This window comes from Theropithecus gelada, chromosome 17 (genome assembly GCF_003255815.1).
Source record: "Theropithecus gelada isolate Dixy chromosome 17, Tgel_1.0, whole genome shotgun sequence".
NCBI classification, from domain to species: Eukaryota; Metazoa; Chordata; class Mammalia; order Primates; family Cercopithecidae; genus Theropithecus; species Theropithecus gelada.
Genome location: NC_037685.1, coordinates 49,277,400 through 49,291,721, shown reverse-complemented (window position 1 = coordinate 49,291,721; position 14,322 = coordinate 49,277,400). Strand labels below are relative to the sequence as shown.

The 14,322-nt window shown below is 51.8% G+C and overlaps 1 protein-coding gene across 1 annotated transcript in view; it reads left to right on the top strand.

The window, feature by feature from the left end:
- The window catches only part of RAB20 (RAB20, member RAS oncogene family), a 36,074-nt gene extending 23,989 nt beyond the window's left edge, over nucleotides 1-12,085 (top strand). The window contains exon 2 of the mRNA XM_025364404.1: nucleotides 10,957-12,085. Within this exon, the coding sequence (XP_025220189.1) occupies nucleotides 10,957-11,489 (533 nt within the window). The 3' untranslated portion in view covers nucleotides 11,490-12,085. The remainder of the gene's footprint in view (nucleotides 1-10,956) is intronic.
- The last annotated feature ends 2,237 nt before the right edge of the window (nucleotides 12,086-14,322 follow it).

Below are 14,322 nucleotides of genomic sequence, written 5' to 3'. Positions count from 1 at the left end.
GCGTTCGGGGTGGGTTCCGGTCGGGGGTCTCCGGCTCTGAGCAGAGTCTGCTCTGTGCTGTCCAGCATGGTAGCCACTGGCCACACGTGGCTTGGACTTAGAGATGTGGCTAGTTCTAGGTGAGATGTGTGCTTTTCACAACGAGGAAGAATTCTGAATTTAAATTCCTCATTACATTCTCCGTCTCCCTGCCAGTAAAAGATGTGCCTGGGCCGGGCACGGTGGCTCAGGCCTGTAATCCCAGCCCTTTAGAAGGGTGAAGCGGGTGGATCACTTGAGCTCAGGAGTTTGAGACCAGGCTGGGCAACTTAGTGAGACTGCATCTCTACTAAAAATTAAAAAATTAGCCAGGTGTGGGGGTACATGCCTGTAGTCCCAGCTGCTTGGGGGGCTGAGGTGGGAGGATTGCTCGAGCCCAGGAGGATGAGGTTGCAGTGAGCCATGATTGTGCCGCTGCACTCCAGCCTGGGTGACAGAGCGAGACCCTGTCTCTATTTAAAAAAAAAAAAAAAAAAAAAGATGTTGCTGGATATGTCTTCTGCTGTTTGTTTTGGAAATCACATTTTTCCAATTTTACTGTGTCGTTGAACAGCTGGCAGGAGAGGACTTGTGCATTTATGGTGAGGTCCGGTTTTGTGGAGCTCACACTCTTTTTGAAACCTGCTAGGAAGTCCCCCGGGGTGCACAGTAGGCGAGGTTCCTATTGGATCAGCATTTAGAAAGATAACTGCCCGGGCAAGGAACCCTCAATGAAGAAGTGGCCAGTTTGGGTCAAAGTGATCCTTGCAGTTTTCTGAAAAGTCCCTCTCATGCCACTTCCCCTGCCCTGGACATTTGGCTGAGGGGCAAGGCAGGCATCAGGGCGTGGTCGGCACCCTTGGCCGGCACACCCGTACATCGTGGTGGCAGCACCTCTTTGCTTGTGGGGGGCTTGGCCTTAGGAGACAGCCTGAAAAGCGGGGAGCTGCATGGGCCTCTCTGGAGAGCCTCAGCTTTGCAGACAGCCTCCATCCCAGGGAAGCAGGTGAGCAGTCCACGTGAGTAAGGCAGCCAGGCTTCCCCAGAGAAACAGACCCAACAGGGTGTGTGTGAGCTCAGGCAAGGTTGCTGTGTCGCTGTCTGGGGGCTGAATTCCTTCCTCTCTGGAAGAGCTCAGTCTTTGCTTCTCGGGCCATCAGCTGATTAGACACGGCCCACCACATCACAGAGGGCCGTCTGCTCTCTCACGTCCACTGATGGAAATGCTGATCCCACCTAAAAAACACCTTCCCGGCCATGTCCAGGCTAGTGCAGGACCAAACTGCTGGGCACCGGGGCCCAAACACATATAGTTCCCCATCACGGTGGGTGGAGACTGGCAGGCCCGTTGGCTCTCTGGAGGCGCTGGTGCATGTGCGTTCTTGGGGGAGGGCCTGCCCACTGCATGGCGCCTCTGCCTGCTGGCTCTCCACTTTCCACGTACTGGCGGGGACAGGTGTGTCCAACCAGGCCCTGTGCTGGCTCCAGGCAGCCCAGCTCCATTCATGCACCTGGGGACTCTCGTGGGCCCTCCTTATTGCACTAAAATCAACAAGCAGTTGAATACAGTGTTGGTTATAGTAATCAATTATTCTTTTCTAATGCTTCTGAGGGGATGGTTACTTCCATATCCCATTCTCTCTTTTTGAGGTAGGGTCTTGCTCTGCTGCCCAGGCTAGAGTGCAGTGGCACTATCACAGCTCACTGCAGCCTCAGCCTTCTGGGCTTAAGCAATCCTCCTGCCTCGGCCTCCCTGAGTAGCTGGGACTACAGGCACATACCACCATACCCAGCTAATTAAAAACATTTGTTTGTAGAGACAGGGACTCACTGTGTCGCCCAGGCTGGTCTCTAAAACTCAGGGACTCAAGGGGTCCTTCCACCTTGGCCTTCTGAAGTGCTAGGATTACAGGTATGAACCACTGTGCCTGGCCTCAACACACCGTTATTTAACCAAGTTCACTATCAGATAGTTTAAAACAACAAGCCTAGAGGGAATGTAGATCATGCCTGTGGAGATGGTCCCATGACTCTAAACTTTAGCCAAAACTCATCAACTTTACAAAATAGAACTAAAATAACCTTTTGGCTCGTGTTTGTGGATGCAACCTGCAAACACGCAAAAAAGCATGTATTTTTGAACAATCTCTGATGAGAAGTACGTCACAGCTGCTCTAGGCTGTGCTGCTGCTGGTGCCATTGCTGGAGTTGCTTATTTTGCTCCCATCTCTGGTCTGAAAGGAAAAGATTCACTTTTCCTTTCCTCAGGCTGTCACATTGATGTTTTGTGAGCTCCCTGTCAGGGGGCTGTCCGATCTGGCAAGGCAGAGAACTCATCTTAAAAGTTTCTGTTCTCTGCTGGGCACAGTGGCTCATGCCTGTGACCCCAGCACTTTGGGAGGCCAAGTTGAGAATATAGCATGAGCCCAGGAGGTCAAGATTAGCCTCAGCAGCATAGTAAGTCCCCATCTCTACACAAACATAAAACAAATTAGCTGGGTGTCGTGGTATGCACCTGTGGTCCCAGCTACTCGGGAGGCTGAGGTGGGAGGAACACTTGAGCCCAGAAGATGGAGGCTGCATTGAGCCATGATTGTACCACTGCACTTCAGCCTGGGTGACAGAGCAAGACTCTGTCTCAAAAAAATAATAATTAAATAAAATAGGCCGGGCGCAGTGACTCACGCCTGTAATCCCAGCATTTTGGGAGGCCAAGGTGGGTGGATCACTTGAGGTCAGGAGTTTGAGACCAGCCTGGCCAACATGGTGAAACCCTGTCCCTACTAATAATACAAAAATTAGCTGGGCGTGGTGGTGTGTGCCTGTAATCCTAGCTGCTAGGGAGGCTTAGGCGGGAGAATTGCTTGAACCCGGGAGGTGGAGTTTGCAGTGAGATCGCATCACTGCACTCCAGCCTGGGCAACAGAGGAAGACTCTGTCTCAAAAAAAAAAAAAAAAAGGTAAATAAATAAATAATAAAAGTTCTGTTGTCTCAGTGTTTGCATTTCCTGGTAGGGCTCACTTTTCAATGAATTGGAATACCAAGCTTTCTAATTCTTACATTTCAATAGCTGCCCTTTGATTTCCCACTTGCACTGGCTAAATTGCTGATTTTCACTCCTGGTGCACGTGGTACTCACCTGGGGAGCTTTTAAAGCTGATACCAATGCCAGCCCCGCTTCTGATCCTGGCAGCTGGGTCAGGGTCTGAGCATCAGCATATTTTAAGTCTCCCCACCCCATGCTTAAGATGTGAGCCAAGGGTGTCTGTGGCTTCTGATGGCTGTCTCAATCCACTCTCTTATTTACACCATTAGTAAAAGCGACACAACCCTTGGGGTAGAAGCGTGGCTGTGTTTGGCTTTGGGAAGGCTGAAGAGTGAAATGGAAAGCACTTGCGCAGTTTTCAGTTCCCCAACAGCGGATCGGGATTACTGTGGCTGCTGACTTCCCTTCCTCTTGTGCCTGAACCCTGGGCCATGTCCGCTCCACTGATCTGGCAACATCCGGAGCACCCCCAGGACCAGAGAGAAGGTCATCATCTGAGAATAAGAAACGTAGAAGACTGGTACACTGCAAACGTGCCCAGTCGGCCCCAGGAGGTAGTGTGTAAATGGAGGGATGACGAGACCCGGGACATGGGCAGCCCTGGGATGGTGGCGTCCATCCTTAGGTTTGGGAAGAATCTCACGATTTATGGAACAAACATTTCTATTATACGGCCTAATATGCTGGGCACAGCTCCAGGCAGTTTACCTGTGTGCAGATTCTGGTTTCTCAGCCACCCTTTGGCAGGTGCGACCCACAGTTTAGTGACGGGGAAACTGAGGTACCGCTTGTCTAAGTGACTTGCCCAAGGTCATGTGGTGAGGATTTGAATGTAGTCTGTCTCTAGAGTGGGGGCTCTTTACTGAAATGCTCTGCGGTTCCTGCGCAGTGAATTAGCCGGCACTTCCAGGATAGTTCTCTGCGTAAAATGTGGCGCTCCCGGGAAGGCGGCTGCGCTCTGCAAATGCCTGTGCTCTGTGGGATCACAGGGTGGAACGAGGCTTTTCTCCTGCCAGGCAGCCCACCTTCCTCTGCTTCCAGGGGTGGTTAGACCAGACTCCCTGGGGTGCCTGTTGCCAGTGTGCTTGTCAGGGCTCCACCCTTCCTGTGTCCGTTGCCTATTTCCTTCTCCATCTGTGCCTCAGTTTCTCCTGTGAAACGTGGGAAGGGGAAGCCTGCATGAGCATAATAAACCCTGAGGACTCACACTGTGCTGGCCATGCTTCTTCCCATCGCTGATGCAGCGCTTCCTGTCCTTGATACGGGGATGGGATCGTGGAAGTTAACAGCTCATTCCCTGCTATAAATTACCAAGTCCTGCTCTGGCTTCCATTTCTCTTGTTTAGACAGAACGTAAACCTCATAAAGTGAGTGGAATTAGCTCTTTAGGTGAACAGACACAATTGTGTTTTTAGATCTGTAAATTCCAGAAACAAACCTGGTGGGACCTGCCTCCCCAGGGCCTGTGTCTGTGTAGAGGTGGGGCAAGTGGGACCTGCCTCCCCAGGGCCCTGTCTGCAGTGGGGAGGGCGTCTTCAACTCTGGCCGCTCTGGACTCACCAGTTAAAGTCCTGGTCAGTTTTGCTGCGTTGCAATAGTCTGTCTAACAGTGTGGCTGATCAGACACTGGAGGCGTTATTACAGATTCAGGCTTCCCTCACCACCAGGGGTAACTGACGTCTTCGCCTGTATGTGCTGGTGACATAAAGCTTAGCAGATCACTTATGGATTTGCTACATAGACGAGTAATAATTCCTGCACAAGTCGAACCTAGAGCCCCAGGTTCCTGTCACTCACCCTCTTCCCATCTGCTTGGCCCGAAGACAGACCAGGCTAAAAGGCGGGAGAGTCTGGCGGAAGGCTGGGCTCCCTCCTTGGGCTCAAACCCCTGCCCCCAGCCCTGATGATGTGCTGCAGCAGCAGGCCGGTGTTGGTAGTGGCCACGCAGGCTCGGCAGCCTGGCTCCGTTCACCAGACCAGGGTTGGCAGCTCACTGATCCTTGGCTGCACTGGTTGAATTTGAACCCATTTGTGATTTTTCTCTTTTGCCCTGTTTCTAGGGCAGCCTGAGGCTCTGGCATCCCCAGAATTGGATGTGAGGCGGTTTATTTCTCCAGGAAAGTCCAAGTAAACTATCAGAATTCTTAGCGCTTTGGCTTCAGGATTGGTACTGAGGGACTCCAGTCTGGGGGAGAAGGCAAGAGAGAAAGAGATGCCTGATCCTGTTTCCAGGGAGAGGGACTTTGAAGTAGCCAGTTTAAGCCCATACTTGTAGACAGGAAATCAACACTCTGAGAGATACAGGGGCTGACATATGTATGGGGTGGGCAGCAGGGGCTGACGGCCCGGCTCAGAGCACGTTCACAAACTACCAGAAAACACATGAGGGTCCTTGGATTCAAATACACTGTAAATCCGTCAAAGCCAAGTGCAAAAGGTCAGGTTGTAGTGACACCATCTTATCTTCATTGTCTTATGTTCACTGTCATGCCTTAAATACCAGAGCCCCTACTCAAATTCAATTAGGATTAAATTCAGAACTTCTGTTCCCTGCGGGACTGGCCCTTCTTGGTGTGGACAATGCGCTCATTGACAGCAGCCTGAATATTGCATTAGCAATCCTAAAAGCTATACATTATCTCCAAAGCAGTATTTTAGAATTTCAGATATGAAAACTGCTTGCTTGTAAATTCTTTAGCTGGGGCAACTGCATTTAATTGTTTTGCATTCATTAATGGGGAGATAACAGATTATAGAGTTCAAGCAACAATTCTTACTTTTTTCTGGCTAGCATTTGTGATTCTTCAGTGGCCACTTCCTTTCATTACTAAGATCTTTCCTTTTGTATTATTATTTCTTTTTTTAGTTTCTTAAAGGCGAAGCAGACATTTTTATGCAGAATGAAAAACTATTTTCGGCATAGGGATCAACAGTTCTCCCTTTGGCCCTAGTGAACTATGTAACAGAGACTTGAAAAAAATTCTTCTGGGGTAGCTGGAATGTCCCTCACTCCGCGTTCCCATAGTCACACTCTTGTGAAATCTGGTAGGTAGAAGCTGATGACATTTTTAGCTCACGTAAAAACCTCGTGATGCCTGGACTGTTATCTATGGGATTAGTGTGCCTGAAACAAAAGTCTTAGTACTGTGGCAATTATGGAGAAGCATTTTTCTTTCTTTTCTGTTTTTTTTTTGTTGTTGTTTTTTTTTAGATGGAGTTTCACTCTTGTTGTCCAGGCTGGAGTGCAGTGGCGCTATCTCAGCTCACCGCAACCTCTGCCTCCCAGGTTCAAGCGATTCTCCTGCCTCAGCCTCCCGAGTAGCTGGGATTACAAGCATGCATCACCACGCCCCGCTAATTTTGTATTTTTAGGAGAGACGGGGTTTCTCCATGTTGGTCAGGCTGGTATCAAACTCCCGACCTCAGGTGATCCACCTGCCCTGGCGTCCCAAAGTGCTGGGATTACGGGCATGAGTCTCTGCCCCCGGCCTTTTTCTTCTTTATTATTACCATTTAAAATTTATTTTAGAGATGGGGTCTCACTCTGTTGCTCAGGCTGGAGTGCAGTGGCATGATCGTAGCTCACTGCAGCCTCAAACTCCTTGGCTTAAATGATCTTCCCTCCTCAGCCTCCCGAGTAGCTGGGAATACAGGCATGTGTCCCCATGCCTGGTTAATTAAAAAAAAAAAAAAAAATATATATATATAGAGAGAGAGAGAGAGAGAGAAGCTGGGAGTACAGGCATGTGTCCCCATGCCTGGTTAATTAAAAAAAAAAAAAAGAATATATATATACCTATATATATACACACACACACACACATATATATACATAAATTTTATATATATATATATATATATATATATATATATAGAGAGAGAGAGAGAGAGAGAGAGATATAAGAGCCTTGCTGTGTTGCCCAAGCTGGTCTCCAACTCCTGGCTTCAAGTAATCCTCCTGCCCTAGCCTTTTCTTTTTTAAGCTAATGCCTGCTATATTGGGGTTTTTTTTTTTTTTTTGAGACGGAGTCTCGCTCTGTCACCCAGGCTGGAGTGCAGTGGCCGGATCTCAGCTCACTGCAAGCTCCGCCTCCTGGGTTCACGCCATTCTCCTGCCTCAGCCTCCCAAGTAGCTGGGACTACAGGCGCCCGCCACCTCGCCCGGCTAGTTTTTTGTATTTTTAGTAGAGACGGGGTTTCACCGTGTTAGCCAGGATGGTCTCGATCTCCTGACCTCGTGATCCGCCCGTCTCGGCCTCCCAAAGTGCTGGGATTACAGGCTTGAGCCACCGCGCCCGGCCTATTGGGGTTTAAAGGCTCTTGATCATCATCTTCTGTAGTGGGAGAATGACTGGGTCTGGGGGACACTATTTGGTTTCTGCCTGCTGGGGTCCAGGCCAGCTTGACCGGAAACGGACTGACTTCTCAGTCTGAAGCTGACCCCGGTAGGCATGCGGAAGGGAGGAATGTTGCCCTTCAGGTGCTGAATTCCAGCGCACAAGCTGCTTGCCAACAGGGTGGCTCTGTCGCCCAAACCACAGCATTCCCAGGCTGGCTTTTCCCAGAAGAGGGAGGTGACCCGGCTAGCTCTGGCACTTTGACCCTCAGACTGGCAGCAGGGCACATTCTTCTGCCTCCTACCAGAGCTGGTCTGGGCTCAGCTCCCAGCTCACTTTCCCTCCCATCCCCGAAGGGCCCACTGTCGGCTTTGCTGAAGGGGAGCTGGAACCCACGCTCGGGGCCTGGGAGACCACAGTGGTCAGTAGTCAGGTCCGTCTGGCTCTTCTCGCAGGACATGAGTGTGTGTCTCTGTGGGATCCTCTCCCCAGGGTTGCCCAAAGGGTGACCAGCCTGCCTCAAAATTCAGGCAGCATCGCCTAGCAAGGTTTGAGGACTTGGTGTCATCAGAATGTGGCCATTTCAGGAGACTGGGGATGGAAATGGGATGAAATTGGGTTGTGTTTCTTGGCTATTTGGCTCTGAGCGGTGGTTTATTGGCAAAGGACAGTGTGCCTTAGGGAGCCACATATGTGCAGGTGTTGTGCATTCAGTCCATGCTCCAAAGCCCCACAGACCAAGCGTCCTTAACTTCATTTGTGTCAAGATCCCCTCGGCCCCTGAGGCATATGAGCCAAGGACCCCTTCTCAGAACACTGTGCCCAAGTACGTGTAGTCACATACAAAGGTAACCAGCTGTCCTTAAGTACAGCCATCCAGAGCCTTTTAAAATTACGATTGGTATGTGGTCCATGGTCCACATATTAATGAATGAAGGCGTGGCAGGCCTGAAGGGTCGTCGGCATCGCACTGGAGTGTCTGAGGCGGCTGGCATGCAGATGGAGACACCTGCTGGCCTTGTTGGTGATGAGTGCCCCTTACCGCCATTTCTGCAGTTTGCTGCCAATATTTACAGTGGAAGGAAGTGGTAAATTTCAGGTAGAGCGTGGTGAAAACAAAGATGACATTTTCTCCCACATTCAAGGTCATGGACCCTATGAATTTGGTTTATGACCCCAGTGGTTAAGAGCCCTTGCTACTGGTCGACGCTGTCCACACACTCAGGGGAAGTTGCCCTCAGAGTGACATGGGACTTCTATAATTTAGAAGCTGCCGATGATGGGCCACTGTTGCATTTTGGTTTGCCTAAATGTGATCTTTAGAACATTTTGAATTAGTTTTGAATGCTTAAAACTTGGGAGATTAAAATCTACATTGTTAGCTTCTTTTTAAAAAATCAAAATCAGGCTTACTTTTCCCAGGGAAGGGATTGGAATGGGGCCTGGACACTCCCTGGGTGCCACCTCTCTCTGCGCCAGCGCCCCAGCAGCCTCATCCTTGTTCAGAGGCACTTGACCTTGCGTTCTGAGCTTGAGAGTGGAGGCCAGTGCTGTTGTCAGTCGTTCCCAGCTCTCCCTCCTCTTGGTCTAAGGGCACGGCCCGGGAGGCCACACATGCTCCGGGGAGGAGGGGAGGAGCTGGCCTGCAGCTTCCAGGCCTGTCTGCAGAGGCTCCTTGGGATGGCGTCTGAGCACAGGTCTCAGTCTCATTCCTCTTCGAAAGTGTGCCCCTGGCAGGTGTGGTGGGGAGCAGGTGCTTTGTGGTTGGAAGATCTCACTTAGGGTTTGCTCATTGGTGATTGAAACAGATTCATCACCAGGAGTGCCTGTGAAGCCCCTTTCTGCCAGCAGGGAGGGCCCATGCCACGCACACCCTGCTCAGTCCCCATGTGGTGGGGGCCATGGTGCATGCTGCCGCCTCTCCCACAGCTGCTTCCTGAGAGCTCATCGCCCCAACCTGAGAGCTCATCGCCCCAACGCGGCAGATGTGCCCAACAATGAAAAGCATGCCGAGGCCTGGAGGACATACCAGCAGGCGTGCTCGTCTGGGCCCTCCCTGCTGGGGGCTGTCACCTGCTGTGTGCACTGCACCTATCCCAGGAACACCTGCCTTGGCCAGATCTGCTCCCCTTGTGGGAGTCTGTCCTCCAAATCTGAGTATGCAGGAAGCTTGTGCTACAGGCAGGAGTGTAGAATTCTGCCAGAAAGTTCCTGGGTAGCCCTTGAGTGGACTGGCAGGGAGCTGCCTGCCGGTGGGGAGGTGAGCAGGCCCCCTTGGGGATCTGCGCACTGCTGGTGGGATAGAAAGGTGGCCCTGGGGCAGATGTCGGGAACAGGACACTATGGATGTGCAGGTATTACCTGTGGGGAGTGTATTCTGACCCGGGTTGGTTTGGTTAGATGATTGCATTGTAAAAGTACACAGAGACCAGGACCTTTTCATCCCCCTTTTTAGCCATCAATTTGGGGGCCTCTGCATTTATATACAGGGTGGTGGCGGGTGTTCCAGTGCCCTGGCCCAGCCTCCCTTGAGCACTGCTGTGCCTGACTCCCCCACACTTCAGTCTCCTCGTGGAAGGCGTGTGTGCCCTCACCGACCTTGTGAGGCTGAAGTGCTGGGGGCACGGGGAGAGCGGAGGCCCACACTCCAGGCACTGCAGGGTGTGTGCCAGCTGGTCCTGTTCCCTGCCAGACCCAGCGACAGACAGCACCTTGTCAGCAGCCAATGTGTTGGCGTTGAGCCGTGTCCCGAGGGTTTGATCTCGACCTGGAAATGTTTTGGGAGCAGGCTCCCAACTTGCCTGCAATTGCGCGCACCTCTGTCTGTTTTAAAGCCTGGAGGGCAGGTGGGGCTGCGGCACCCGCAAGAAGTGCAAACGCTGAGGCCTGGCTCCTCAGGGATTCAGATTCCAGTGAGGGAGAGAAGATATCCACTGTGTCCTAAAAATACTGTGAACACTGCAAGGTGCTGTGTGATTCTGGCAGGTAAGTGCAGGTGTGGTTTACAACCCCTGTTGCGAACTCAGAAGCTCTCCCCGCAGTGCCTCCTGGGCAGGGCAGCACGGGGCAGCTGGGAGCACCCACGGGCTGTAGGAGGAGGAGGGTGAAGGGACATGAGCACACTTAGCTTCCAGAGCCTGCGTTCCTGAGTCAGCTTCTATCTCAGCAAGGGCCTTGGCCGTCGCTGCCTTTTTCTGGATATCGGTTCTTGATTCCTTCCATCTCCAGCCACGGCTGGGGCCATGGCTCCATTGGAGTTGGTGCTTGAAGGCAGGGAGGGCTGTGTGAATGCCTGAGGCCTGTTCTTCCTGAACATTCTTAGATTCGATTTCCCATCTACTCTGGGCACCCAACAGCTTGTTTTCTCGAGGGGCTTCCTGCTCTGGGGATGGTGCCCATGGGTGGCACGTTCTCCATCAACTATGTTTAAGCGTTTAATCCTGTATGTATTGCCCTAAAAATAAACATCCCTGTGGGACGCTCCCTTGCAGTGTGGCTGGTGGCTGTGTTCTGAGATGAGAGATAACCAGTCTTTCTGTCTCTTCTCCCACCAGGGCGGGAGCAGTTCCATGGTCTGGGCTCCATGTACTGCCGGGGGGCAGCCGCCATCATCCTCACCTATGATGTGAATCACCCGCAGAGCCTGGTGGAGCTGGAGGACCGGTTCCTGGGCCTGACAGACACGGCCAGCAAAGACTGCCTCTTCGCCATCGTGGGGAACAAAGTGGACCTCACTGAGGAGGGGGCCTTGGCGGGCCAGGAGAAGGAAAAGTGCAGTCCAGATACGGATGCCGGGGACTGTGTCTCCCCCAGGGTGCCTAAGCAGGTGCAGCTGGAGGACGCCGTGGCCCTTTATAAAAAGATCCTCAAGTACAAGATGCTGGATGAGCAGGACGTGCCGGCCGCTGAGCAGATGTGCTTTGAGACCAGCGCCAAGACCGGCTACAATGTGGACCTCCTGTTTGAGACCCTGTTTGACCTGGTGGTGCCAATGATCTTACAGCAGAGAGCCGAGAGGCCGTCACACACAGTGGATATATCCAGTCAGAAGCCGCCCAAGAGGACCAGATCTGGGTGTTGTGCCTGACTTTCGAGGGCCTCCTGGACTCAGACTGTGCATGTGGGAAGGGGTCTGACCAGGCAAGCTGTGATCTGAAAGGAGCAAGGAACACCAAGGAATTATTTTTCCAGAGGGACACACGCAGCAGAATGTGGGAGTGGAAACGATGGCTGGCTATGAAGAGGAGGGCAATGTGCGTGGTCTCCTCGGTCTCTGTCAGAGGGGTGGGGAGGTGGGGAAACAGGAATCTTCTGCAAAGCCCAATCTGCAGAGTCGAGAGCCCTGGCACTCTCTGCCTCACTGCCCGGCACTGGTCCTTTGCAGCCAGCCTGCGACGGCCCCTCACCCTTGCACAGGCAGAAACCTGCGTCTGCACCTGCACCTCTGACCCTTTCGGCACCCTGGGTTGTTACCACGTCCTGCAGCTTCGACATTTCTTGTTCCCAAGCGTTTCTCTTCACTGTGAGTTGTCTTTGGTCCTCCCACTTGGTACTTGTATCTTGATGCTTGATAATCCTGACTCTAGACATGCTCATTTGTACAAAATCAGGAATAACTGTTTTTATACTGATTGCAGCAATGTGGGTTTCATGTATTATTAAAGAGGATTTTGGGAAACACTTGGGTATTGAGACTGAACTGACTTCATTTGCACCCCCAGTCCCAGGGACTCTTTGTGGGGTAGGGTGGGGGGCGCTGGGGAGATGGCTGCGAACTTGGGATACGTCTCTCTTTCTGCGGAAGCTGTGTGAAATCCTTACCGATTGCAGAATATTTAGATTGGCCCATCTGCCTAGTTTTCTTGATGACTTGAATTCCAATAATAGTAGCAAAGCTAAAAGCTCTGGTTCTGCTGAAGTGTGGGGCACCCGAGCACCCAGGTCTCTGAATCAGAAACCCCCCTCAGGTCTGCTGCTGCTGGCCATGGGGTGGCTACTTTATTGGAAGATGCCAGACAGAGACGCCGGGAGACAGTAGATTTGTTTTCCCAGAAATGTGACTGAACGAAAGCAGGCCGGGGTCGGGGCTCTGTGTTGGGAGGCAACATGGGGTGGATGGCACTGGGCAGTGGGTTTCACGAGTGCTGTTTTTCTTTCTTCCATCCCTTTCCTCCCTTCCCTCCCCTCCCCTCCCTCCCCTCCCTCCCTTCCTCCCTTCCTCCCTTCCTCCCTCCCTTCCTTCCTTCCTTCCCTCTCTCTCTTGCTTTCTTTTCTTCTTTTTTTTTTGTGATAGGGTCTTGCTCTGTCACCAGGCTGGAGTGCCATGGCGTGATCTTTCACTGCGGCCTGTACCTCCGGGGTTCAAGCAATTCTCCCACCTCAGCCTCCCAAGTAGCTGGGATTACAGGCATGCGCCTCCATGTCCCAGTAATTTTTTTTTTTTTTGTAGAGATGGGGTTTTGCCATGTTGCCCAGGCTGGTCTCAAATCCTTGAACTCAAGCGATCCTCCCGACTCAGCCTCCCAACATGCTGGGATTACAGGGGTGCTTTGTTTTCTGGGGAGCTGTTCCTAATTTGCTGAAGGCCTGTGCTCTCCGGTTTCTGGGCTGCTGCAGGCCTAACTTCTCTGCTCCTGTGGAGTGAGTGCTTTTCAGGCAAGGAAGGGAGCTTGGACCCCAGGAGGAAGCACTGAGGCAACCCCTGCGATTGCAGGTCCTCAGCCCCGCTGAGATGCGGTTTCAGATTTAAAACTTCAGTTTCGCAATAGCAGCCCATTGAGAAGTGAACACAGGTCAGCCTGACTCATGACTTTATTGACTTGGCTGAATATACCACTTACGGACAGAAGTTATATTCATTTTCTATAAAGTGCATCTTTACTAGTGACACATCTAGGAAATATGCTAACCAAAGAGACTTTGGAATCTTTTTTTTTTTTTTTTTTTTGAGGCAGAGTCTCACTCTGTTGCCCAGGCTGGAGTACAGTGGCACAATCTCAGCTCACTGCAGCCTCAAACTCCTGAACACAAGTGATCCACCCACCTCAGTCTAAGTAGCTGGGACTACAGGGCTGTGTCACTACGCCTGGCTAATTTTTTATTTTTATTTTTTGTAGAGATGAGGTCTTGCTGTGTTTCCCAGGCTGGTCTGGAACTCCCGGGCTCATGCAGTCCTCTTGCCTCGGCCTCCCAAAATGCTGGGATCATAAGCATGAGCTCTGGCCAGGCCAGAGTCTTTCTCTGAAGGCTGTGGAGGGAGAGAAAGTATCATACGGCATTGTTTTTGCAGTTGGTGCTTGAAGGCAGGGAGGGCTGTGTGAATGCCTGAGGCCTGTTCTTTCTCAACATTCTTGGATTCGATTTCCCATCTGCTCTGGGCACCCGACAGCTTGTTTCCTCGAGGGGCTGTGTGCTCCGGGTACGGTGCCCACGGGTGGCACATTCTCCATCAACTCTGTTTAAGCATTTCATCCTGTACGTGTTGTCCTAAAAATAAGCATCCCTGTGGGCTCCTTTTAAACGAGTTCCTCTGAGCAGTTGGTGCTGCAGTCTCTCCTATGCTAGAACTTCCAGCTGCCCTTACAAGTGCTTTTGTAAGGGCATGAGGGGTTCATTCATTCGGCACATCTCACTGAGCAGTCACTCTCTCCTCAGCTCTTCCTGGAGCTGAGCGATTGGGACAGTTTCGATGACGGTGTGCCACAGGCACCCCGTGTCCTAGGCTGCGTTCCAAGTGGACTTCGGATGCCAGCCTGGCTCCTCGCTGGGAAGCCTGGCCTTGGGTCGTGCTCCCCTACCCTCATCTCATGCGGCCCGTTTCCTTCCAGAAACCACGTCAGTTCTTGGAAAGCTTGAAATCTCTCAGTTGGGCAACTCAGCCGTTGGAGATGGCGCAGATTTCCCCACTGGGTGTGGGTTTG